At 43.8% G+C, this 27,398-nt stretch overlaps 1 protein-coding gene across 1 annotated transcript; it reads right to left on the reverse strand.

The window, feature by feature from the left end:
* POU2AF2 (POU class 2 homeobox associating factor 2) lies at positions 1-26,737 on the reverse strand. Its single transcript, XM_059405791.1, has 5 exons — positions 26,689-26,737; positions 23,290-23,399; positions 4,726-4,768; positions 1,949-2,253; positions 1-744 (listed from the first exon to the last, which is right to left on the reverse strand). Exons 1-5 carry the CDS (start codon positions 26,735-26,737, stop codon positions 343-345), a joined length of 909 nt encoding a protein of 302 aa, XP_059261774.1. The 3' UTR covers positions 1-342.
* Between the last annotated feature and the right edge of the window lie 661 nt (positions 26,738-27,398).

A 27,398-nucleotide genomic window follows, 5' to 3' on the forward strand; every position in this document is an offset into this window, starting at 1 on the left:
CTTTTTAATGTAATTTGAGAAAAATATGAGTGCTAATGATGATATTCAAAGGTAACAGAAATTCGGAAATGTGATGGGTTACTACAGTTCCAACGCCACACGTGTAGCCTGTGTCTCACTAGAATATAGTCCCTGATATCCTGAATTAACGTGAGGCTGTATCTCAGTGGGGCTGTGGGAGGGAGGATCACGAATAAATGCCGTGGTCCCTCTACAAAGGGTGGCACGAGGGCCTGTTCTGGACATCCAGTTCCAAATGAGCTGCAAAGACCCTGAAAACGATCTGCGAAATCCAGAAGCCAGCTCAGAGAACAGCACAGCCGGAGTCCCGTGGCACATGCCTCAGTAAGCTCTACGGCATTCGTACGACCCCCACGCCATGCTCCCGTCTTCCTTGGTCCATGAAGAAGGGTCCTGAAGGCCGGCCGTGTCTGCCCCCTCATCCGGGGAGAGGGGCACCACCTTGTGGGGTAGGTCGTTGGACATGGTCACGAGAGGGGTGAAGGGATAGGGGGGTGGTGTGGGGTACCCCGGCACGTGGTACAGATCCTCTAGTGCGTGCAGTGAGTAGGGCTGAGCCCCGGCCAGGGGGGCCCCCCAGCTGGAGCTCCTGTGCGGGGTGGTGCTCCCCGACTCCAGCTGGGAGAGGCAACTCACGCTGGGTGACAGGGTCTGCAGGGTGTCGGTGGGCACGGGGTCGGGCTGGCTGAGACCATCGGGCACTGTTTGCTCCCACGAGTCCCTCTGAGGAGAATGGAAAGGTGCCTGGGGTTAGTCACCAGGGGACACTCGGATGCTGACAGATTTCCTCACCAACACTGGCTGCCAGCAGACGCGGCTTCCAGGGCAGACTCAGTGTCCCCTCTCTGCTGTTCCGGCCTTCTTACCAGACAGTTCTTCCCTCTGGGGTTTGACACCAGCAGTGACTGACTCATTGGACCCCCTAGATCTATTACAGTCGCTTTCCCCAGAAAACAACATTAAATGAGTAAAATGAGAGAACAACAGAATGAACATTTATACAGCATTTTACCATTTCCAACATTCCATGTCTTGCATTCCTTTAGAGCCTCACAATACATGGGCTCCTAATGCCCTTTCCACCCTGGGGAGGCCCTCCTCCACGAGGGAGGGGGGCTCTGAACCATGTGGTGGGCTTTTGCTCCTACCAAGAGGTAGGAGCTTCCATAGGCCTGGAGCTAGAAAGGTTTGGCTTCCGTCCCTGACTGTGCCCATTACTCCGTTCCTGACTTTGAGTATCTCACTTTGTTCATCTGTAAAATGGGGCTTCAGTAAGTCTATCCGGAGTTGTTGCAAGTGTTCCATGAACAGAGGCACATGGAAGTTCCTGGCTAGAGCAGGTATTTGATGATGGTGTTAATTACCACCCCCCTTGCCCCATTTAGTCCCATTTTTTAGAGATTCATTTCTGTAGTTGAAGACTTTAGAGCTTTCTCTAAGATGGGTGTTAGTATTCTTCACATCTCTATGAACTTCCCTCTTTGTTAGGATTGAGGAAGAACAAGATTCTACAGGGTAGAAAGATCGTGGGAGGGGTGGCCTGGGGCCTGGGAGGGAAAACGGCCTGATGTGCCACCCTGACGGGGTACAGCCTGGTCTGTGGGAGATGGGACCTCAGTGCTCTTTCCTTGTGTGCGGGAGGAGGATGGGCGAACATCTGGCAAGATTAGCAAAGTACTAACAAAGTGGGTAGAGATCCTGCCATGTGGTCGTCCCCTCCCGAGCCCCAGGATGGACCCGCTCGCCATCACGGTGGGTGTGGACCTTTGAGGGAGGCCCCTCGGAGCGTGTCCTGGCCCAGCAGCCTCAGGGGTGCGCAGGACGAGCCAGAGCTTGCTTCCACCCTGTTCCTAGGCGCAGGGACTGGCCAGATGCGCGATAATGGGCCTCGCCTTGCTCCCAAACCGTGAACCACGGGCATACTCACAAGCACGAAGTGCGTGCTGGGGTCCCCGGCGAAGGGTGGCGGCAGGAGCGGCGGCAGGGGCGAGGCGCCAAACAGAGAGCCGGTGCTGGGGGTCAGGCCGGGGGGCCGGTGGTCTCCGTAGGGCTCCGGGAAGTAGGAATCCAGGAGGCCCGAGTGGCTCTGCCCCGTGGGGGCCTCGCAGGCAAAGGGCTTGGCCGCTGGGCCTGAGCTGCAGACCTCGTTTGCGAGCTGTCTGGTGTTGTGGAAGTCCGACTCAGAGAGGAACGATCTTCTGACCCCGTAGTAACCCGACGTTACCGGTGAACCTGTTGCCAAACGGAAAACAAACGGTCAAAAATGTCCCCATGGGAAGTCTGGGCCTATCTGTGGCCGCTGAGACTCTCCACGAGGGAAATGGTCTTTCTAACGTGGGCCGGATACCAGGGCAAACACTGAAACAGAGAGAGGTCTTGAAAAGCATTAAATATTGCTGCATTGCCTCTTCTAACCCGTCCAGCCCAAATAACCAATGTGTTTCAGCTTCACTTTGCCTTCGGAGAGCAGTTCATTGGGCGCGGTGCGGAAACTCTTCTCACTCACTCACTCAACACACTGTGCATTTCCTGTGTTCCAGTTACTGCTCTAGGAAAAGTCTGGCCCTAAAGGGAAAAGAAAATGTCTTTTTCTCAGTGTCTGAGCTCTGTCCCCATATCACAGGACTGTTAACAACAGGCTGCTTCTGGGAGTCTGTAACCTGGTGGTGTTGTAACCCGGTGGTGCTGTAACCCCACGCCACATCAGAGTAGCTCCTACTCCTTTGTGTACTGACCTTCTGACATGTGTCTTGTACCCGGCAGGCAGCATGATGGCTCACCTGCTTTGGGATGGTGAGCATCTGTGCCACCGAATCGGAGGACTTCAAAAAATGTGTTTTCTGGCTTTGAAGAGTCTCATGTTATTTGCTGCCCTCTTGTGTCCATGCCGAGTCCCTGACTCAGTTCACCTGGGCCCTGGGAGAGTTGGGGAAAAGAATACCTCGCACGAAAAAGTTCCCTTGGTGAAAACAGGGGAAGGAGCGGAAGCTAAGAAGAATCTCGTTTATGGCAAGGCCAGTGGAATTGTCCCATAAAGGGAGAGGTGTTTGCCGCAGTCTTCCAGCCCAGCGGCTCGGCTGTAGCAGGAAACTCATGACCATTTAGAACATGTTCAGGGACATAGACTCTAGCTCGGTCAAGTGGATGGTTTGATTATTCCAGCTGGTGGTGGATGTGGTCTGATTCGCTGGGATCTGCACCCCGAGATCACAGAAAGGCTGAGCTGGGAGAGGATACAGGTGCCTTTCTGACCTTCCCCCAAACAGAGCGGGCCACTTGTGGACTCTGTCCCCGCCCACTCTGCTCTCTCGTCCACAGGGAGAGAAGACCCTTCTCCCAGGTTGCTGGGACATAGTCACACATCACTCTACCCGCACGACTCTTTGGCCCTTGCCACGCGGTGTGGTACTGGGTGTTGTGCTCACTACTCCCGCACCGGAGTTACGTCCCTCTTTCTAAACCACCTGCCACCTCCATGGGGCAGAGCTTGTGTCTCGTACATTTGCTGCAAATCCAGGAGGGTAATACTGGGTTCAGCAATTATATGTAAATCTATTCATTCACTCAGAGGAAATCAAAACTCCGTGTAGAAACTTACATCAAATTCTACTCCTCTACTCTCCTCTTAAATTCCCTAAGCCCAAACTTCTAATCTGCTCGTGAATTGGAAAGCTGCGGTTAGGGATTTCATCATAAGCATAGTTTCACAGAAGAAAAAAACATGTGCACGTGGAAAATTAGTATCAATAGAAAAAATTCTGTTTCGTGTCATGAATTTATATCCATGGGACTCATTAAGGCTGAGGAGAGAATGAAGAATAGGTAAATGAGGCTTCCAGGATCTCACGTCTTCGCTGCCAATTTCCGAATAAAAACAACCACCAAGAAAAAACCAAACCAAACCAAAACAAAAAACCCTGTGCTCTCTTCAGCATATATTTTTTTTCTCCTTAAAGGGGAAGGATAATTTGAGATAGTAAGAAAAGCTGCAAAAATGTCCTTCTATAGAAGGGAGCAGATTCCAGGGATGGTAACCATGATTGGGAAACACAAAACGAGACAGTCAGATAAGCGGCATCTCCTGTGGTTCTCATTCCTCTTCTTACCCAGCTCTGAAGCTTACGGAGATTGCTGAGAAAACCTGGGCCACTTCTGAAAGGAGTATGTGTGTATATGTGTGTGAGTGTGCACGCATGTTCATGGGAGTCCCCAACCCTGTCACTAAGAACGAGAATGCCCCTTTCCCATCCCTGCGGGAGGACGTAGTGAGACATATGCCCTGAAATGAAGACCAGATGCTTACCTAAGCGCCTGACCTCTAGAGAGCACCCAATAAATGGTAGTTCCTCCATCTGCCCACCCGCCTCTCTCCTGTTTTAAAGCAGGTGCACAATCTGTCAGATCACGGTGCTGGAATTTTATACATTTTAAAATTGTATCAAGGGCCTAATGGTTATTGTTTCTGCTCAGTAAGCTTCTGCTGGGCAAGGAATGGAAAGGCTGCCTTCAAGACAGAATGAACTCTGAATTCAGGAATGGCTGAATTAAGTCTGTCTTCACTGATTTTACATTTTAAAAATGCCTAGTTTGAAAAAGTAAAATTTCCAAAGTGCCATAAGGCAGTTATAAAAGAACGGAAACCCCAGAGCCTGACTTGAACGCAAACGGAAATTAACCACCTGCTCCTTGAGCTCAAGTACTCACCGGGCATCTGAGTGAACGGAGACTGGGGGTTGCTGGCACCGCTCTGGAAGGCAAAAGGCAAAGAGAATGCAAGTGTTTTCTTTAGTTGTTAAGTTTGAATTAAAAAAAAAAAAAAAGATTAGGGATACATTTTATTTGCTTTATTTTCTGATACTAAGATTATTTGGGGGTTAAATTGGGAGGGCAAGTGGGAATCAGAATTCAAGTGTCCGGAGGTGCCTGGGGGGCTCAGCTGAGGGTCCAGCTCTTGAATTCCATTCAGGTCCTGATCTCAGGCACTTGGCGGAGGGCAGGGGGAATCTGCTCGGGATTCTCCCACTCCGTCTGCATCTCCTCCTGCTAGCGTGCTCGCTCACTCTCTCAAATAAATAAATCTTAAAAAAAAATTCAAGTATCAGGGAACCAAGTTTTACAAGAGATGAGAGAAACCAAAGTTAGAGTCTGGTAAACATGCCAAAAAGCACAGGCTAGGTGAAGACTAGAAGACTAATCTGTCTTCTGTTTTTTATTGTTCATGGCAATATCAAATGTAGATCAAGTGATTTATATACATACAGGACCTTTGAAAATATAACCACATTAAGATGAGGTCATACTGAATTGGGGGGGACCCTAAATCCAACATGACTGGTGTCCTTCTAAGCAGAGGAGAAAGACACACAGAGGCACAGACACAGAAGGTAGAAGGCTACGTGGAGATAGCAGCAGAGGCCTGAGGGATACGACCTCCAGTTACGAACCAGCAACCACGGGCAGCTGGAAGAGGGGGGTGGTATGTCCCCCTGGAGACTTCGGAGAGAGCTGGCCCTGCTGACACCTTGATTTTGGACTTCTAACCTCCAGATGGTGCAACAATACCTTTCCATCACTTTAAGAGCCCCACCCTCCATTTGGGGCACTTGTTACTGCAGCCCTAGGAAACCTACTGTAACTGTCAAGTTACTGATGATGAGGCAGTCACAGCAGTGTTGTGTGGGAAGTGTTGGGGTTGGGGAAAGACGGAGTGAGCAGGGCACCTAAGCTGGGATCAGTGGGGTAGGGAACACATCCTGGGGCGGGGAAGGGGGGATGTTGCCGAAGCTGACCTCTGGAGGAAGGGTATCCAGGTGTGCTGAGTCCTAAAATACACAGTTGCAAATTCTAGCTCCATGATGCCCAGGAACAAAGTGGTATAGGGAAAAAAGCTGTTGCAGAAATTAAGAGTCCTCAACATCTGGTTCTTTGGATCTGCGCTCCTGACCCTCACAGAGCTATAGATTCTTAAAAGTTGGAAGAGATTTTTTTTTTAAACATTTAATTTATTTATTTGACAGAGAACACAAGTAGGCAGAGAGGCAGGCAGAGAGAGAGGAGGAAGCAAGCTCCCCACTGAGCAGAGAGCCTGATGTGGGACTCGATCCCAGGACCCTGAGATCATGACCTGAGCTGAAGGCAGAGGCTTAACCCATTGAGCCACCCAGGCGCCCCTTGGAAGAGATTTTATAGAGAGCTTCGTGCAACCTCCCACCGGGGCCAAAATCCAAAGCCCACTTTATTAACACTGGGTGCAGCTAGCTTCCAGGGCTGTGGAGCCCAGTGCCCACTCTGAAAGCCCACTTCTTCTCTGGGCACTTCTGACTGTCACAAAGCAGGCAGAAAAGAATCACCTTCTTCTTTCTCATCTTTTTTGGTCCATACACAATTGGGTTCATCCCTTCTTCCATATATGGCTCTTCAAATATTTGAAGAGAGCCCATTATTTCCCTAAATGTCTTCATCAGTTTGGGCTGCTATGCCAGATGCTGTAGACTGGGTGGCTTGAACAGGAAACATTTCTCCCAGTGCGGGAGGCTGGAAAGGTGCCCGTGTGGTTGGGGTCTGGGTGGGGACCCTCTTCCTGCTTTACACATGGCTGGCTTCTCATTCTGTCTTCATGTGGGAGAAAGAGAGATCATCTCTCTCATGTGTCTTCTCCTCGGAGGGCACTAATCCCATTCACCAGGGCTCCACCCTCACAACCTAATTCACTCCCAAAGGCCCCATTTCCAAACACCATGGGCCTTAGGGCTTTACACATGAATGCTTTTTTTTTTTTTTTAAAGAAGGGTGTTTTTTTGTTGTTGTTTGTTTGTTTGTTTGTTTGTTTTTTTGAGATTTTATTTGTTGACTTACAGAGCACAAGCAGGCTGACCAGCAGGCAGAGGAAGAAGGAGAAGCAGGCTTCCCACTGAGCAGGGAGCCCCATGTGACGCTCGATCCCAGGACCCCGGGATCATGACCTGAGCTGAAGGTCGACCAACTGAACCACTCAGGCATCCCTATCATGAATTCTGAGGGGACACAGACATTCAGTTCATAGCACTAAACTGGCATTCAGTCTTTACACTGACGAAATCCTTAGAACGTTAACCTTCACTATGCATCTCCTAACCTACATGAGAATGTGTTCTCTTATATTTTAGCTCATTTCTTTATATTATATCTTCCCAAGTTAGATGTCATAATTGTCACCATCTTATGAAGTAAGTCTGTATTAGATTTACTCATATGTTTATCATTTTCTTTGCTTACTCTTCTTCAAAACTTTTTTTTTAAAGATTCATTTTCCATCTTCTTAAAAGTAATCCTTCAGAAAATTCTTTTCCTGTAGGTGATGTTGGTGGTAAAATGTTTTAGTTTCCATTTGTCTGAAAACATCGTGTCTTTTTCTTTTATACTTGAAAGATAATACTGCTAGGTCCACAATTGTAACTTTATAGCTATTCCTCTTTCCCCATTTCTTTTTTAAAAATATTTTTAATTAAGATTTTATTTATTTATTTGACGGACAGAGATCACAAGTAGACAGAGAGGCAGGCAGAGAGAGAAGGGGAAGCAGGCTCCCCACTGAGCAGAGAGCCCGATGCGGGACTCAATCCCAGGACCCTGAGATCATAACCTGAGCCAAAGGCAGAGCCTTAACCCACTGAGCCACCCAGGGGCTCCCTCTTTCCCTATTTCAAAGGTACCCCCTCACTGTCTTTCGGCTTCCAAGATTGCTGTTGACCTTGCAGTTACACTTTGGACAATTTTTTTTCCCTTTCTGACTGCTTTTTTAAGAAAATTGTTACGGAGGTGTAGTTGACACACGATGTTATTACTGGTTAGATGTACAATCTGGTGATTTGTCAGTTCTGTACATCCCTCAGTGCTCAACTGTGGTGAGTGCAGTCACCATCTGTCATCATACAATGTAACTACGAGATTGTTGACCGTGTTTCCTGTACTGTGCTTTCCATCGCTGTGATATTTATTTTGTTGCTGGAGGTTTGTACCTCTTAATCTTCTTTACCCATTTTACCCATTCCCCCATGGCAACCACCCGTTTGTTCTCAGTATTTAAGAGTCTGTTTGTTACTTTATACCCTCTAGCTCCATCCATGTTGCTGGAAATGGCAAGATTTTATCCTCTTACAGCTGAGTAATAGTCCACTGTATATATATATACACCACATCTTCTTTATCCATTCATCTACCGAAGGACTCTTGGGATGCTTCCATAAGTTGACTACTGTAAATAATCCTGTCATAAACTGGCTATTCTAGCATGTATGTCTCTGAACTAGTGTTTTTGTATTCTTTGGATAAAGACCCAGTCATGGAATTACTGGACCATAGGGTAGCTCTATTTTTAACTTTTTGAGGAAGCTCCATACTGTCTTTCACAGGGGCTGCACCAGCTTGCATTCCCACCAATGGTGCACGACGGTTCCCTTCTCTCCACATCCTCGCCAACACTTGTTGTTTTGTGTTTTTGATTGTAGCCATTCTGACAGGTGTGAGCTGGTATCTCATTGTGGTTTTGATTTACATTTCTCTGATGATAAGTGATGTTGAGAATCTTTTCATGTGTCTAATGGCCATCTGTAGTATTTTCTTTGGAAAAAAGATTCCAATCAGGTCTTCTACCCATTTTTTAAAATCTCGACTTTTTAATATACTCCCTTTGTCTTCAGTTTTCTTCAAATTAACCTCATTTTATCTCTACAAATTTTCAACTTACCTCTCTTTAGATATAGCCTTGTCTGTATCATCACGATTCTCTCCTTCCAGCACTCTGTTTAGATATATGTTAAACCTTTTACCTTTATCCTCTTCATCCCAAACTTCCCAATATTTTTCTCTATATCCATGAGTCTCTGTTCTGTATTTTGCTATAAATGGCTACAGACTTCTTCAGATCTACATCCAGTTCACTAATTCTTTCTTCAATGTAGTTAGTTGGTTGTTTACTCATACACTGCATTTAAAAATGGTCAATGAATACATATTTTTTCATTTCTATAAATTCCATTTGATTTTTAAAAAACCTGATTGGCAATTTTTGATAGTCTCTAGTTGACTGTTTCCTATTTATTAAGTTACTGTATATTTTGTATTTGGTAATTCTACTATCTAAAAGTTCTAGGAATTTTAATTTGTTTACTGTTTATGCTGACTCTCACTCATAATGGTTTGCTTCCTTATGCATTTGGTGGTCTTTGGTTGAAGTTTATATCTGATGAACCTTAATCTGTAAAAATCTGGGGTCCTAATTTGAGACTGCTTCCCCTAGAAGATTTATGTTTATATTTCTAGGGAGCCAGTTCCCTTCCAGTTTCCCCAGGTTGATCCTGGAGTCCCAAGTTCAGCTCCCCAAACTTGGTTACTGTTCAAGGACCAGTTCATGCATAAGGCTGATTTGGACACCCGTTCTCAGGGGAACTTGCCTTTTTGGTGTGATCACCTTCTCATCACTCAATGGCTTAATTTCTGATCAAACTTTTCTCCAGACTCCCATGCCAACACCTCTCCCCCAGTGTCCCTCTTGCTTCAGAGATTTCCCTTATTTCCTGCCAGGTCAACAACTGATTAAAATGTGTTTTATGCAGTACCCAGTTTTGTTGTGGATGAGATCTTCCTACCTCCAGACCATCTAGTCTGACCAAAACAATTGAATAGCTAAATATTGCAACTATATGTAGATATATTTCTAGCATAAGATTCTATTTTCTCATAATTTCTGAATTCTCTCATAGGGATTTAAATTATAATAGAAATAATTCATAAACCCATACTTGTTATTTCATAAGCAAACTGTTAACCACACGCCCACATGTATTATACATATTATTTCATTTAATAATCACCACAATCCCCAAAGATAGGTAATATTATTCTCATCTTAATGATGAAGGACTAGAGAACAGAGAAATAACCCACGTTATTTAGTAGGTGGACCTGACAGTGATAGTGGTGGGTGAGATCCAATAAGCATCTTTGGAATTTCAGAACTCATTTCTTAACTAAAGCACCATGCTGTCTCCCATGCATTTTAATATCTCAAAAACAAAAATATGAATATATCATATATAGTTTAACATTTTTTTTGGTATACGTGAGACTTAGGGACAAGAAGACTTAGTGAGATTGATACTCTCCTGTCACACACACACACACACACACACACACACACACACACATATTTATGAATATACTATTTTGGGGGATCAGCTTTATTGAGGTACAATTTACATATAATTAAATTCCCAAATTTTAAACATACAATTTGATAAACTTTGACAAACTTTGATAGACTCCTATGACCCATTACTATAATTATGACATAAAATATTTTCATCAAATTATTAGCTCTAACGCGACCTGCCCTCTCTCTGGTGGCCTGGGAAATATTAAGGGGGGTAAATATAAAAGGCAATGATAATGCATCATGTCAGTTTGCCTCACAGAACAACAAAGAATTGAGTTCTAAAGGCCCTGGGTAGGGACTGGGAAGGACCTCACTGGAAAGATTTCAGAGCTGGTGCTCATTCCATCTCATTCTCAGATTTTATAGGTTGAGAGAGAAGAGCCTAAAATATGAGTCTTTAGCATGTCACTAATTGTCGTTGTACATACGAAGGGAAAACTTACATTCCTTTCTTCCTTGTCCAATATATTATGTTCATACATTTACTTCTTATTCTATGAATCCTTCAGGAATAATATTGAAGAACCCATAACTTTTGACCAAGCAAGATGGTATATAATTTTTATTTTGCATACTGCAAACAACAGGATCCTGCAATGCCAGGTAGCCAAATTCAGAGGTTTATATTTGAATGAAATTTGCCAGTCTGCAACTTCCTGTAGCTTACACAGCAGCCTCACAGCTGCCCCAAAGCCCCTCCATGAAAATGAGTTAATTTGAACTAATGGGTCACCAAGGTAGTAAAGTGATAAGATTAGGAGTTTCACCTTGACTATATTTATCATCATTTTTATGACCCTATAATATTTTGGGTGCCAGCCTATTTAAAGAAATATCTTGTAATGTACTAAGGAAAAGATCCTGACTGGTGTAAGGTTTTTCATCCTGGTATATGGTGTATTTTTAAATTCTAATGACATAGTTTAGAAAGCGTCTCTTTAATTTTTGCTACTAATGCTAAAATAACAATCATAGACCCTTATGAATAGCTGGGCTCCCTTTTAAAGGAATCCATAGCACTTTATATATTTAATATCTCATTGTCATTACACCTATGGTCGAGAGATGGGTCAAGCTGGTGATACTATACTCAACATTCTAGAGCCATGTTTGTTTGTTTTAGATTTATATATTTATTTGAGAGAGAGAGAGAGGGAATGAGCAGAAGGGAAAGAAGAAAGAGTCAGAAGCAGACTACACACTGAGTGCAGAGCCTGACGCGGGTCTGGGTCCCACGAGTGCGAGATCATGACCTGAGCCAAAAACCAAGAGTTCAGACGTTTAACCAATGAGTCACACCGGCGCCCCTAAAATCAGGTTTTAAGATCTGGATTTAGACCCACCATAGGTCATGTAGTTTTCCTTCAACTTTGAAATGAATATGAAGTCAATGCTGGAGGTAACACAGTGAGTCCATGGTTATCCATGTTAGGTTGGAATACCTTTTTCCAGAAGAAAATGGGCATGGAGAATCAGATGCCTCTGTTAATGTTAAAGTATGTGGTAGGAGCAGGGACATTCTGACTGGTGTGAAATCTTATACTATGAATGAACAATGCCAAATTTTATTCATTTTGCAATGTTTGAGGCAGGTTTTGATTTATGGGCCACTTATCTGAGCTGCATAGTAATTTAACCATAAATAAGAAAAACAGTTCATGATGAATAGGAACTACAGTTGGAAGCATCTATCTACCATGTGTCAGATCCTTTATATGAGGTTATCTTATTATAAACTAGATATTATCATATCAGGTTTATGAACAAGGAAACCAAAGCCAAGCATCAGAGAAGTTAAGTACTATGCTCAATATTGCCCTTCTAGTAAATTCCAGAATCAGATTTCAACCCAGAGTCTCTGACTACCGAATTTCTGCTCCTCAGTGATGTAATAAGCAAGTTACGTCACTTCCTGGGCACCTCTGATGGGCGAGGCGTGGGGCTGAGTGTTGCAAGTTCGAGACGAAATGCAACTCCAGAGCTTAGATTGGGATCTACTTTGGGAGACAAGACGTCTGTGGTAGATTAACTATGGCCACCATGCTTGCAGCCTCTCCCACCCAGAAGTGGAGTCTGTCCCTCTACCTCCTGAGTCTAGGATGGTTTTGTCACTTGCTCTAACAGAATGTAACAGAAGTGATGTGGTGTGTACTTCAGAGTCTAGGCCTCAAGAGGACGTGTAACATTCACCTTCTCCTGCTTGAAATCTCTTATCATCTGTTCACCCGCCTTATCATCTCTTAAAGAAGTCAGTCTCAAATTCTGGAGGATGAGTGACTGTGGAAGTGAATTCCAGTGCTCCTTCTGACGGCGAGTACCAACTGCCAGACATGTGAAGGAGGCCATCTTGGACTCCCAGCATGGATGAACCTCCAGCTAAGGGCCATTTTATGACTGAGCCACGGGGAAACCATCAGCCAAACATCCAGCCAGCCCACAGAACTGTGAGAAATATAGGTAATAGTTATTGTCACCTACTAAGGTTAGGGTGGGTTCTCACGCAGCAGCAAGTAACTGGTGCAGACGCACCCAGGACAAAGTCTCTCACAGTGCAGAGCTCATGAACTCCAGTGCAGGCTAGATCGTATGGTGGAGGCGCAGGCTAGATCGTATAGTGGGGGTGGGGTGCAGTGAGTTGCTGCCTGGGGGAGGCAACTGAGCATATCATACAGGGGGAGATACTGGAGTCCATGCACCCATGCACTAGAGTGTGGCCCACGCTCTACACACTCTGGAAGTCAGACAAGGGGGGAAACTGAGGTATAGAGGGCTTAAAATGGACACTGAAGGATGAAGGAATGCAGGCAAGAGAAAGGAGACTCCCAGGTGCGAGGAGGGACTGGGGGAAGGCGGCTGAACACACTATATTGTGGGAGAGATATGAGTCTGGTTTTGAAGGATGAGAGGAAATCAGGAAGCAGACAGGATATGGGCCATTGTATTTGAGGAGAAAAGCAAAGGCTGGAATGTGTGGCCAGTGTGTCATGGACATGAAAATGGCAGGAAGCATGCAGACAGAAGGCTGAGGAGAAGTGGTGGAGGGTGTAGGAGCCGGGTTATAAAGGGTTTTTATGAGCCATGCTGAGGAGCTTGGACTTTGCCCTATAGCAGGCAATGGTCTTTTAGAAACTCATTAGCCGTGTGGACACAGTTGTATTGGCATTCTAGCAAATTGAATCTGGTGCTGAATATGGTGGGTCAGGAATGGATATGATGGATGAGTGTAGGGGCTGTTGCAACTGAACAGAGATCCAGTGATGAGGGGGTCTGATGGGCTGTCCTTGGGGCAGAGTGTCAGGAGGTCAGCATGTAACATTTATATCAAATTCGAGGTGGCTTTGTTTTAGAGCCTGCCAAGGGCTGACACTTGCTGTGTGAGTGCTGCTAAGGGCTGGGGGCTACCTGTTCCAGATGTACCAATTCCCAGGGCTCTTTCTGTCTTTTCTTCTTTATCACCAACGTCCCTGCTGATGCTTGCGTGTGAGGAGGGGACTGGTATGTCTCCCTCAGATTATACTATTTATAAAGAGAAAACCCCTACATTCTGAAATGGTTTAATAGTATATTGTATAGGTCCAATAAGCATTTGTGAGGAAGGAATATTGACACATCTATGCTTGAAAACATTTGCCTTTTGTCTGCAAAGCCCTAGATTGCCCAGGATTTATCTCACAAAGACATCGCTCATCTGGTTCTATGCCCTTGGTTTTCATTATCACCAGCCTCTGGCAAAGTAAGTACTACACAGTTGATATGAAACAGAGACATAAAAGGGTTAAATCATTTGCTTACAGCCCTCAAATGTATAGAGCTAAAACTGAAGACCTCAAGTCTTTAGACTCTCTCTTGGGGAAAGGGAATTTACCACGAGAATGTGAATTTATGCATGTTTGTAATAGTACGGGTAAATATTGAACATAGATTTTGATGTTCATTGACTTGTTGGTACAACAACATAATTTCTTTTTAATAAAATGTCATAGCGAAATTCTGGAAGATTGTACATGGAACTCAGTGTTGTGACCCTGGGAAAGTAGGACGAGGGGATGAGTAAGCATTTTACTATGCAATTTTACTATGCATTCTTTGGTAATTAAAACAGCTCCTTAATAAAAGTTAAAAAAATAGAATTTAGGGCATATCTTTATGGTAAATCTCAAAATTAAAAAAAACAACAACAAACTATGATTCCAAGTGTCTTACATTTCTGGTGTATAAAGTATTTTATGTCCTTTGGAAAGCTAACACAATTACAGAATTCCAACTTTCTGACAGTTTCTTGACATTTTATGGTTAAAACTCTCCTGCTTGGCATGAAATGACGTCCAGGCTGTCTCTGTGAGAAAGTGATTTCTGTTGCCTAAGTTACAAAGTGAAATGAATTTCTTTTACCCGGGGTGTGCCTTTGGAATGTTATTTGTATTTCTGTAAAAAATACAGAAATACATGTAAGGACAACAGGAGCCACTAGCTACTTGGGGACAAATGGTCCTGTGTACTACAGCTGTAACAGAATATGCAGAAAGTTCAGCCTGGCCACGTGGACTCGCCGTGGCTGTTTTACCGCAGAGCTCGATGATTTTTGCAAGCTGCGGGAAAGAATTCACCACCAGGAAATATTTTAGATTTCGTGGTATTAAAAAAAAAAAAAAAACAAACCTACAGAACTACTAGAACAGCTGAAAAAATAAGTTGCTTGCAAAAGGTTCGCCTTTATTATTATTATTTTAAAAATTTTCTGGAATTGTGAAAGAGCAGGTGGTTGGGTGGGGAACTTGGAAAGCCCTGGAAATGTGGTTCAATTCTATAAACAAGGCAGGATAGTGGGCTAATTAAAGTCAGACAATGGGCGATTTTGAAAGGCATAGATAAAGCGTCCATTCAAATGAATGCCAAGGACATAATATGTACCTCTGTATTCAAACATGGGCATTTTGAGTTGACAAGGCATTGCCTGCTCAGAAAACATTTTTTTTTCTTTTTTAATTCTTTCTGGGCTCATAAAGGGGGTTAGCTGGCAACCTTAAAAAGGATATGCAAAGCCCTGAAATATAAGAGGGAGCAAAAGATGTGGGGGAGACACTCCCAGGGTAGACACTGATTCCCTTGAAAACATTACAAATAAGTAGGATCCTTCTGCCGGCAATTCAGAAAAAAAAGTAACATGTACTTATTAAAGAAAAATAACAGTTTTCCTAAGAGATTTAGCAATCAAACACAGAGGGACAGTTACTTCTGAAAAAAGAAAAACAAAACACTAGCAAAGCAGGAAGACACACACTGGGTCAATCGATGACCATCTGTTGAGTCCAGGCAACCAGGAAAATCATCATAAAGCCAAATCACATGGTAGGGTGGGTTCAGTTTATGAGAGTTGAGGCAAAAAGTGATCTTTATAGCAAATTTTAAGAAATCAGAGAAGAGCGTGGGTATTTCTTGTAATGGTTGTACAGGCATTTTTACACTCGTATATCTTCAGAGCTTGGGACCACTACCCAAATCTTATCCTTCTTCTAACTGTGGATTCAATTTCACTTACAAGTGCTTTGTTCTTCGATTTGACAAGACAGTCATGGCTACAACGGCTGGGATTTCTTCCTTGAAAAAGGAAGGTATGGCTGACTCCCTAAATTTAAAGCATGGATAATCATTTTATAGTCTTCTTCTTTTAGCCTCTTCATTATTAAGTTACCACCATTAGAATACCAAAGAGAAGTAGCACAACCTATACATTGTCCAAGTTTCAGCAGGTTTTGGGGGGGTAATATCTTGATTAAAATCAGTAAAGACTGCTTTTGATATCCGCATTAGCATCAGAATTAGCATCGAACACTAAAAATTGGCTTAGTGTCTAGGAAATGAGACCATTGGTGGTCTACCTTGTTTCATCTTTTCCCAATATTTCATGAGAAGTTAAGAGCATAAGGAAATTACTCTTCCTTTCCTTAGTGGCTGTTATATGTATCAGGAATATACATATGAGTCTGATAGTATGTGAAGTTATGAGAGAATGCTGGACACCATGGAGACTAGGAGAGCATATAAGAGGTGAATCAACAGAGATAGCAGGTCACCTGACCTGATAAACTCTGCATTCTCTGGGCTCAGGGTTCTGTCTCTTCCAGCCCTTGAAAGGGAGCCGATATGCTCTCTGCCTTCTTAAGGGCGAAGTGACGTTCTATATCCATTCCCATGGAGTGAGCCATGGGATACCAGCTTCTCAGGTAGTTAGGTAATATTAAAAAATGAAAACATACTTTATCAAAAGGCACAGGAGAGGAAGCTACAGGCAAGAGGAAAAGGGCAGTGAGCAGTAGGCTGGGTGAGGTAGATCCTTGAGATCTCTAGGAGAGCAGCAGAGAAGAGTCTGCAAGGTCAGTGTGGTGTGGTATGACTCTGGTTCAGGAAGTGTTTTCCTCTTTTGATAGAGAGGCCAGGTGCCATGGTGAGCCCAAGAGATCAGAGGTCCAGGAGTGGTGCGGAATGACAGAGAGGAACGACAGTCTGGAAGCAAGTTCTAGGACAGAGCTAGAGATAGGTTCTAGAAGGACATCAAGACATATGAGTCTGATAGTGTCTAGTTCTTCTAAGGATGTCTGGGCATCACAGACACAGAGGGTAATGGTTCTAACTGAGACTGGGTGTGGCATCCTGTAAACAACCTACAAGAACCACTGCAGGGACAGAAGGGATGAGGTCAAAGGTCATGACTCACCATCATGCCTGGAACCTGAAGGGTCACAAGAGCACTGAGTGGAGGGCCTGAGACAAAGTGGTTATTCCAGTGCTAGTCCTTCCTTGGACCAGAGATGTAAATTAAGAAGGCAAAACAAAGTCAATCCAGCAAACCTGGGTCAAATCTACACTCCACTGCTTTCTACCTGATATTTATTTTCCTCATTTGAAAAATAGCTATTTTTCAGATAGCACAATGGATTCTCTCAAGTCCTCTTAACAACCCTCTCAAGTCCGTTGTGCTTCCTGTTGACAAATGGCATATGTTGTAAAGTATATAAATGAAAACTCTTAAGTCCCTCTATCAGAGCCTAACGATAAATGATAACTATCATTAGTAAGAATTCTTATCTATCCCAGAGAGAACTGAGGTGACAGGAAGAGACCCAGGCTTCGAAGTCATCTCTGTGGTGCCACCGATACCATCTTCGACTAGACATTAAGTTAGTGTCAGAACATTTGTGCTCTCCATAATCGGCCTCGTGCTTTCTGTGATTTCTCTGCTCCTCGTTTCCCTTGAAAACTCAATCTGCAAAGTTCTATTTGAACTAGCGGAAAGGTGACTCATCTTTCTCAGAACAGAGAGGGCTTCAGCTTGGCCTTGGAAGTTGGGGATAGGGTTGGCAGTGGGTGGAACATGTTCTGAGGTCAGGAAAAGCTATCAAGGCAAACTGAGCCCTGAGATGGGAAGAACCCAACTCTCTGCTTCTATTCACAAGGGCTCTGAGGCCCAGTGAGAAGAAAGGAGCTGCCCATGATCACTTCGAGCCAGAAGGAAGGGTTAAAAGAGACTGAGAAAGGAGCCTTTACTTTTAGTGCAGAAAAGATGTCTTGCATGTGTTTTTCAAAGCTTCAGAGGAATCAGAGCACCTTGAGTTGCTATAATATACAGTTGCCAATTGCCTTACTTCTTTTAAACGCTTCACGAGAAATCCAAATGCAAATTGCAGATACGGACATCACCGTGTTTGCACTCGGTGGTGACTGACATGTGCCTGTTGATTGGAGCTGCAAAACAGCAGCTGGGTATGTAACAAACAGACCTGTAGCCAGCAGTGTTGATAGAGAGGCAGACAGTTACGGACGGAGCTAGGCAACACACATCTGCCTTACAGAGTTTCGCCATCTCTCAACAAAAGATCAAACACTTTCAATTACTCTAGGCCATAAATGCACTATATGGCACCCATTTACCTGCTGTTCCTCCAGATTCTTCCATCAATAGTTACTGTTGTCATGCTTCTTTCTGTGTTTACAATGTTTTCCTTCCAGAAATAATTAGGAAATATTATTAACCAAGACAACCCAGCTGACAATATGGCTCTATTTTATGTGTTCTTGGCATGGAGATTTCAGCAGCTAATTTAAGTGTAATGATTTAGGAAAATAGAGAAGAGGAAAGTCGTTATGACTTGGAAAGCAAACAATCGAGGTTGATGTAAAAGAATCATGACAACGGAAACAGCTAACTTTCGGTCTGTACGTGTATATAATATTTATAATTTAAGACTGATATAATCCAAACATATTTCCCACTTGGGCTGTCTCGTCTTAACATGTTCTTCAGTTCAGGCCTTCCCAAACAACCTAGAAAACTTCATGTATTTTCCTTCATGTTTATGTAGAATATTAATCTCAAATAACTTTCCTGTCTATTCCTTATTGTTCCTCACTATAGCATTTTGATGAATGGGCAATAGTTATTAGCATGCCCATAAACCAATCAAAGAAACTGAACAACAGACGCTGATCCCAGGCTCATCGGTATGTCCTCCACAGTGCCCTGTAAACCCCTGTGCTGCTAATAATTTTTACTCCAGACTGATCTCTATTTCCTACTTTGTAAGTTAAAATTTCTACCCTCATGCCAGCTGTTGTGTACTCAATGATTTTAAACGAATCTTTATGATAGCTTAAGAAAAACTTGATTAGAAAGCTCAAGAGCCTGCAAATCATTCACTCAATTTCAAAGAAAAATGAAAAAATTGTGGCTATTAGCCTTATTGCTTCCTCTTGTTATCCCTTTTTGTTTTTTACTATAGATAACCGAGAGTTCACTGAATTTTGTGATGTTATTAGACTTTTTCAATGATTTGCTTTTATGAAGCCCAACTGAAATCATGTAATTGAAAAAAAGCATGTAACAAAAATCTACATCAAAAGTCTAATTAGGTATATACACATATATATTTTTGGTACTAGCTGTGGGTGAATGGCTCATATTTTAAATATTCTGATTGAAGATCGAGTAGTATGGTAAAGAATAACACAGAAAAAACTGAAAAAGGAAGAGAAAAACCACGACTTAAAACCAGATGTTCACAGTAATAGTGTGAAACCACAGGCTCATGGCGAGGATGTACAGAAGTGATTTTAAGTCCAGTCTTTGGTGAAAATCTCTTCGGTGAAAGGGATTTCTCTCCTTTTGATTCCTACTGCAAAGATGTGAAAAATATTTCATGGTATCAAAAACAGATGTTCTGGAAGGAAAGTGTGGTAAAGATGCATTAGCACAGCCTGTGTAAGCTTGTCAAAGTGTTGTCACAGAGAGTAGAGCACCAACTTGGGCATCAGTAGATACTTCCTCAAGAAGACGTATCCGGAGGGACTTACATCATATATGTGTGTTGACTTCCTAGGTCTCCTGTGAGACATTGCCACAATCCGGGTGGCTTAAAGAAACTGAAATATCTATCTGTATGGTTCTGGGAGCCGGGAGCCCAAGTCACCGTGTTGGCAGGGCTGTGCTCCCTGTGGGACTCAAGGGCAGTGTCTACCCTTTGCATCCTCCGGCTTTCTGTGGCTGCCCGCATTCCTGGGCTTGTGTCTGCGTGACTCCAACCTCTGCCTCCTGACTTCCCTGCCCCTTGCTGTTTTGTGTGTCTTCTCCTCTGTGCCATTTATGTCTCTCTCTCAAAGCCTCTCTCATGAGGGGCAGGTGCTAGCATTCAACGTAAGGCAAGGTAGTATCTCCTTGGATAAACTAGGGTAGGTCCTTCCTCTGAAGTTCCTTAGCTGAATCATCGACTTTGCCATAGAAAGGAACATGTACAGGTTCCAGGATTTGGGCCCTTGGCCTAGAATGCTCTATATGACAGAGCTGTATTACCATACAGCTCTGGGTCTCCATTCTCCTCAAGCTGGCCTCTCATTTGTTATTACCCGAGCTATCAGTAGCAAAGTTTAAATGCCTAAGGATTGCTTCCCATCTGAACTTGTTTAAGACATTCAACTCACTGTTGCCTGGACACTGGCATGAAAAAGAGAAGGGAGGTTCAGTATTACCCATGTGATTAGAACCCCGAGTGCCCCCCAGCAACCTGATTCTCCATGATTTCTGCTCACCAGGTTGCACTTGCACAAGGATGGAAACAGGTCTTCCTAGGAATATGGTGTCCTTCTTGAGATATATAGATCTTCTAGAATAATGGTTAACAGGTGGATGGTAAAATCAATTTATAATGGAGATACCGTAAGCCCAAATAACCATATTTTGGGAAAATATGCATTTAATTACCTGAGTTTAACAGGGCTTTGGAGCAAGGCTGAGAGTAAGACATGAGTGTTGAGATCTCAGGTAATATATATGAACCTGTAGACAAAGTTAAGTTCATGTTGCCCATGCACTTGGTTCCCGAGAATGAGTACCATAGTTAGGGTGGGTTTGTACCTTTCTTATTCTGCAAGTTCTTTCCACACAATATATTTTCCTGTGTTTTAATTTCCTTGTTTGCATGGGCTACGGTCTGAATGTTCATGTCTTTCCAAAATCCATGTTGAAATCCAAACCCGGAGCATGATGATATTAGGAGCTGGAGACTCTGGGAGCTGAGTAGGTCATGAGGGGGAACCATCATGAATGGTATTAGCGCTCTTATGAAAGAGCCCTGAGAGAGCTCCTTAGGCCCTTCCTCCAAGTGGGGGTGTAATCAGAAGTCAGCAGTCTGCAACCCAGAAGAGGGTCCTCATCAGAATCTGGCCATGTTGGCCCCCAGAACTTGGACTTCCAGCTTCTAGAGCTGTGAGAGATAAATGCTCGCTTCTTAGAAGCCACCCCATCTGTGGTATTTTGTTATAGCGCCCAAAGGGACTAAGGCAGCATGAATCACAGATTGTTCTACACAGTCCGCATCAATCTGTCCCTTTTAAAGGAATATTGAATTGGGAGCCAGAAGACCTGCCACCTGCTGACTGTGCAACCTGAGAACCATCACTTCCTGCCTCTTCTTCTTCTCAATGTTTCCATCTGTAAAATGGGAAACCGTGTAAATATCAATTTCACAGGACTAGTGTGTCCATCCAATGTGACAACACAGGGAAGTGCACTTTAAACTGTCTTTATGCAAATAGTACCGTACTCCCCATATCACATGGCTGTGCTGCCTGGTCCTTTGAACACAGATTTTGGTCTCCTTTTCACTTTAACATTGTCAGTGTCACTGGGCCCACAACAGTAGCTCAACAAACTGTGATCCAGGTAGAGATAAGAACGCTGGCTGTGTGAGGCTTAAACCTCTGTTCTTCGCTCTCTGGTCAAGTTCTCAAACTCAGATGTGCAAAGGAATCACCCAAGGAATAGGTTAAAAATGATCATTCTCTGGCTCCCATTCAAAATCTCTACATTAATAAGACATGGGACAGAGACCTAGAATCTGCAATTAAAAAAAAAATTAAACAATATGGCCTATTATGAATTATGTTTATATTGTTACATCTCTGAAAGAGTGAAATGTCAAAAAAAATAATGAAAACATATTATGTGATAGTCACAGATCTTAAGCAAAAGATGTTAGGTAATTTTTCAAAGAAGAATATAGTTATGGCTCCCATTTAGAAATACTATGCTTTCTTGTCTTTTTCTGTAATTGTGTTTGGCCTTGTGCCTTGTCACTGAATGATGTATTGACAATGATGCCAAGGGGTGAGTGAGAGCTCACTCACACCGGGCAGATACAATATCTGTTCCTTGACTACGACTTTGATCTGTGATTCTTGCCTTCCCCATTGACACCATGACTGGAACGTCCTTAGATCTCACAATTTTGGCTGTAGCTGTGGCCAATCCACGTTACTTCCACAGAGCTGTGGTTCCTTTGGAATAGCCTCTGAATTCCCTCTCTCAGGTGCCTGGGTGGCTCAGGTGGTTAAGCATCTGCCTTTGGCTTGGATCACGACCTCAGGGTCCTGGGATCAATCCCTGCAACGGGCTCTCTGCTCAGCGGGGAGTCTCCTTCTCCCTCTGCCTCTGCCCTTCCCCCCTCTGCTCATGCTCTCTCTCTCAAATAAATAAATAAAATCTAAAAAAATAAGTTTGAATCCCCTCCTTTCTCTCCCTCAAGAGACCAAATTAGTATGGATATTTGAAACGCACACCCCCATGACTTCTGAGCGGACAGAAGAAACACTGCGCTAGAAACAGACAAGGAGCAAATTACTCCAATTGTATTTTTATCAACTCATTTGTTGAACTAGAAGAGAGGAGGTGCTTTAAAATAAAGGAAGACAGGGGCACCTGGGTGGCTCAGTGGGTTAAAGCCTCTGCCCTCGGCTCAGGTCGTGATCCTAGGGTCCTGGGATCGAAACCCGCATCGGGCTCTCTGTTCAGCAGGTAGCCTGCTTCCCTTCCTCTCTCTGCCTGCCTCTCTTCTTACCTGTGATCTCTGTCTGTCAAATAAATAAATAAAAACTTTAAAACAAAATAAAGGAAGACAGAAGATGTGCAATGAAAGTTCTTGGGTGGGAGGAAATAGAATCTGGAGTTGGTTCACTTGAAATGCATCCCGGCAGTTTGATTGTGGAGTGGTGTTGAAGCCTGAGCCCACATTTTGAGCAGAGCCGCCTGCCCCCAAGAACCATCGCCTTCTATGCCAGCCCCTGTTCTTGATGCTGTACATGCTTGCCATATTTGCTCTTGTGTCCTGCACCCAGCAACATGCGACGACACATGACGTTCATGTGGCTACATGTTATCAACAGACTAAGCAATCACAAACCCATCTTGGTAGCCAACCACTACTCCCACTCTAGATTCAGTTTTGGAGATCTGGGTGCAACTCCTGAAACATCTGAAGCAGGGCGGAGCTATTCAGGAAGACATGGAGGGTAGGCAGAGGCTTCAGATGGAAGATGTCTGCAATTAGAATGTTTTAATCCGATTTTGCATGCTACAGAGAGGCTTTTTCTAAGCTGTCTCTACCAGATCTAGAATAACATGTCGATGACACTTAACATCAGACTGGAGAAGGGAGACCCGGTGTCTAGAGAAGGGAGAGGGGAATAACTAACCTTGAAAGAGGACTTCGGCTCTCAAAGACTTTAGAATGAATTAAATCGAGACTTACATTGAATCTTGAGTTACTTGTCTGCCTGGATCGTTTTTCTGCCAGTAGATCTTTGACTGTGTGCTTCACTCGTACGCCTTGATACACACGTTTGCTGTAGTCTCCTGGGACTTAAGCAAATGGAACCAATGATCAAAGGTGGATGAAATGATAGGTTAACCTCCCCAGGGGATGTATTCAAGGACTCATCATTGTGGTGCGGTTTGCTCATAAGAATGACAGACTTCTTGAATCTGAAGAGGCTTCAGTAGAAGTCACTTAGTCACTTTCTTTGATAGAAACTTGGCCAAGCTCTACTTACCTGGAACACCCCCACCCCCTTCCACCTTCTACACAACAACTCTTCAGATGTCTCTGTTTTTGTATCCTGATTTGTCAAGATTTATTCCAGGAAGGCTTACAGTTTATGCTTCAGTTGCAAGATGAGGAATCGGATGCACCTTGAAATAATGCTTCTTACTACCTGATGCAAAAGTTCGATTTGCATGATTCAGTTTGCAGAGTGACAGCATTCCTGCCATATCATATTCCTACCTGATGCGGGTGAGCTGGTCAACCAGACTGATGAGGGTGTGCTGGTCAACCAGACTGCGTTAAGATTATGTTCCTAAGAGGAAAGCCATCTGTTTCTGTTTACTGCACCAAATTAAGCAGTTTTTATTATTGAAAATACAGTCTTTCTTTTTCTTTTTAAAAGATTTTATTTATTTATTTGACAGAGATCACAAGTAGGCAGAAAGGCAGGCAGAGAGAGAGGGGGAAGGAGGTCCCCTGCTGAGCAGAAAGCCCGATATGTGGCTCGATCCCAGGACTCTGGGATCATGACCTGAGCTGAAGGCAGAGGCTTTAACCCACTGAGCCACCCAGGCACCTGAAAATACAGTCTTTCAACACGGAGAGTTGCTGCTTTGAAACTAGCCTAAGGATAAGGGAAGAGACATTCATGACTTAACAAATATTTATTGAGTACTTAGCAAACATACTAGTATGCTCGTTAATTTACCTGTATTATTTCATTTGATCCATTTTATGAATGAAGAGACTGAGGTCTGGGGCTGGATTATTTGCCATTGTCTCATAGCTGCTAATAAGCAATGGAGTTGGGATCCAGATTTAGGTTGGATTGTAGCTCTAATAACTGGGAACATTTGCTATTTTGACCGTGATGAAATTAACAGAGAGATAACAGACTATAGAGAAGAAATTTCCCCCAAGATTCTGAAATTGGCAACACTGCCCTTAGGGATGGTGCATTCCTTGTCATGGAGGACAGTCAAGCAACAACAGGGGAACCTTCTGTTTGGACAACTACAGAAGCATTCAAGCACTGAATTGCAGCTGAACGGCAGGAACTAGAAGATACTTTCTAACTCTGAGATCATGGTTCCATAGTAGGTTGGATGGTTTCAGTTCATTTTAACTGAGCTGTTGTACCCACTAGCGATTTCAGCTGGTACAGAATTCAGCATCAGTACGTATGGCGAAAGGTAGTCACACGTATATGCGTGGGCATGTTACCAAAAAAATTCTTAAATCTGGTTAAATTTGTGGATATTCTAGGATATATTTGACTTCTGAGTCAAACTTCACTACAAAGAGAATAAAAGGCAGGAAGAAAGGAAAGAAACACAGCCCAAGGAGGAACCCATCGGAGGGAGGAGGCTGCTGGCTCAGTGGCCAGTTCCTCCATGACCATGTGTTCCTCTGTGCATGGATAGGAGAGGACCACAACCTCTTAGCCCCAGCTTTTTTGTCCATAAAATCTCTCTGCAGCCATGTGAGAGATTTTTAAGATGGCCATGTGAAAATATCCTGAACTACCAAGTTTTATACAAGATGCCTGGATAAAATGAAAGAGGGGGAAAAAATGGAGGTTCCAAGGCAACGTATTATTTAGCTCAAATAAAGCCACATAGAAACCTGATTTCACAAAAATAAAGTTATTTGAATGGTCCCTCGGGTCTAAGTTCAACAGGACCTAATTTTGGTCTAAATATCTTTTAATGAAAGAATGAAATATCTTTTAATGAAAGGCCAATTCTTTCAAATTGGCCTCCAGTTTAAAGCTTGAGGACTTTATGTTTGTTCTGAAGGAATCTAGGTGCTGCCTCTAGAATGTATGGGATACTTTCCTTTTTGGAGAAGCCTAAGGCCACATTTACCCATTGGTGATTTATCGAAGTATTTTCTTTCTTTTTTTTTTTTTTAAGATTTTATTTATTTATTTGACAGAGAGAAATCACAAGTAGGCAGAGAGGCAGGCAGAGAGAGAGAGAGAGAGAGAGAGAGGGAAGCAGGCTCCCTGCTGAGCAGAGAGCCCGATGCGGGACTTGATCCCAGGACCCTGAGATCATGACCTGAGCCGAAGGCAGCGGCTTAACCCACTGAGCCACCCAGGTGCCCTATCGAAGTATTTTCTATGTGTCAGGCATGGCGTCCGAACTGGGGATATGAAAGAATTTGCTATCTAGTGGGAGAGAGAAACTTAGGAGATAATTTCAATGCAAGGGTGCTCAGGCAACAACAGAATTATGCCTAGGACATTCTGGAAAACATAGACGTGTCAATTCCCTGTGAGGGTGGGGAGGGACTGGGGAGGCTGATGGTAAAGTGGGCAAGAACATTCTAGGCATCGAGGACCTCAGGGGCAAAGTCCTGAAGGCAGAAATCAAGCAAGATGTGTGACGGAGGAAATGAGGCTGAAAGAGGAAACAAATAGGCTCAGTTGTGGAGTTTCTGGTGGGCAAGGGAGTTTGGACTTCATCCTGTGGGTAATGAGTCACTGGAAGCTTTTAAGTCTCTAGTGTGGTTCGATTTGCATTTTAGATAGACTTTTCTGGCAGCTGTGTAGGGGGTGGATTTACGAATCACAAAGCCACAGGGAGATCAGTCAGGAGGGTTCTAGAAGAATTCATGCAAGAGATAATAGATTCATTTTTGTTGTCATCTTTGTTTTGTTTTTTGTTTTTTTAGAGAGGGAGAGATGGGAGATGAGGGAGAGAGAGAATCTTAAGCAAACTCCATGCTGAGCACAGAGCTCAATATGGGGCTCAGTCTCATGACCCTGGGATCATGACCTGAGCTGAAATCAAGAGCCTGATGCTTAACCGACTGAGCCACTGAACCCTCCCCACTGCAGGAGATAATGGGTTCTGAGTAGTGGGAGACAGGAGGGCGAGGAGCAGACATTTGAAAGTTATTTTTGTGTGGGAGAGAAAGAAAAGGGAAGATTCAAGGGTGATTCTCGAATTTTCCCCCATGGAATTGGTCTGGGTATGTAAGTTTTGGAGCCAACATGATGTGCTGGTAGTGAAACCAGGAAAGAGGATAGAATTACCTGGGGGAGTAAAGGTTGGTCACATGATGGCACATATAGGAACAATATTAGGTGTCTCGTACACTGGGAGAAGCAGGCCAGGCTGTTCCCAAGGCCCCAGCGGATCGACATCTTGGGAACTCCTCTAACGCCAACTCCCAACACACTGGTTGGGGAAGCTCTGCGGTAAAGATGGAAGTTACAGATGAAAGCCTGGGCAACATCCACATTTGAAGCATTGCCAGAGGAGGAAGAGAGAAATGAAGAAGATAATGTAGAAGAAACAGTTGGAGAAGCACCAGGAAAACCCAGCGGAATAAGGCTTCCACAGAATTCAGGGGAAGAGATTTCAAGAAAGAAGGGAAAAGCATGAAAGGCAGGAGCGAGTGGTCCAGGAAGATAAGGACAGCAGAACTTCCACTGCTTTCAGTTCAGTGGTTGATGTCAACTTTAGCAAGAGAAACTTTGGAAGTGTAGCTAGAAGCCAGGTCAAGGGTCAAGACAGGGATAGAGATTTCTTCTTGATGCTTGAATGAGAAAGGGAAGCAGGTATTGGATGATAATCGGAGAGAGCTACAGGGTCAGAGAGGTTTGCTTATATTTTTATGTCTCTCAATTTATGGATGGCAGGGACTTGAGGATATTTGAACAGGTCAGAGGAAGGAATTAAAGATTTAGGAAAGGGGAGAGTTTGATGGAAGGAAGCTGAAGATAAAGCAAGAAATTGGCAGCAAGGGCATAGGTTGGCTCTCAGTCCCTGAGATGAGGATAAAGACCAGAGATCCGTGGTGGC

The sequence above is a fragment of the Mustela nigripes genome, chromosome 1 (assembly GCF_022355385.1).
Source record: "Mustela nigripes isolate SB6536 chromosome 1, MUSNIG.SB6536, whole genome shotgun sequence".
Classification (NCBI taxonomy): domain Eukaryota; kingdom Metazoa; phylum Chordata; class Mammalia; order Carnivora; family Mustelidae; genus Mustela; species Mustela nigripes.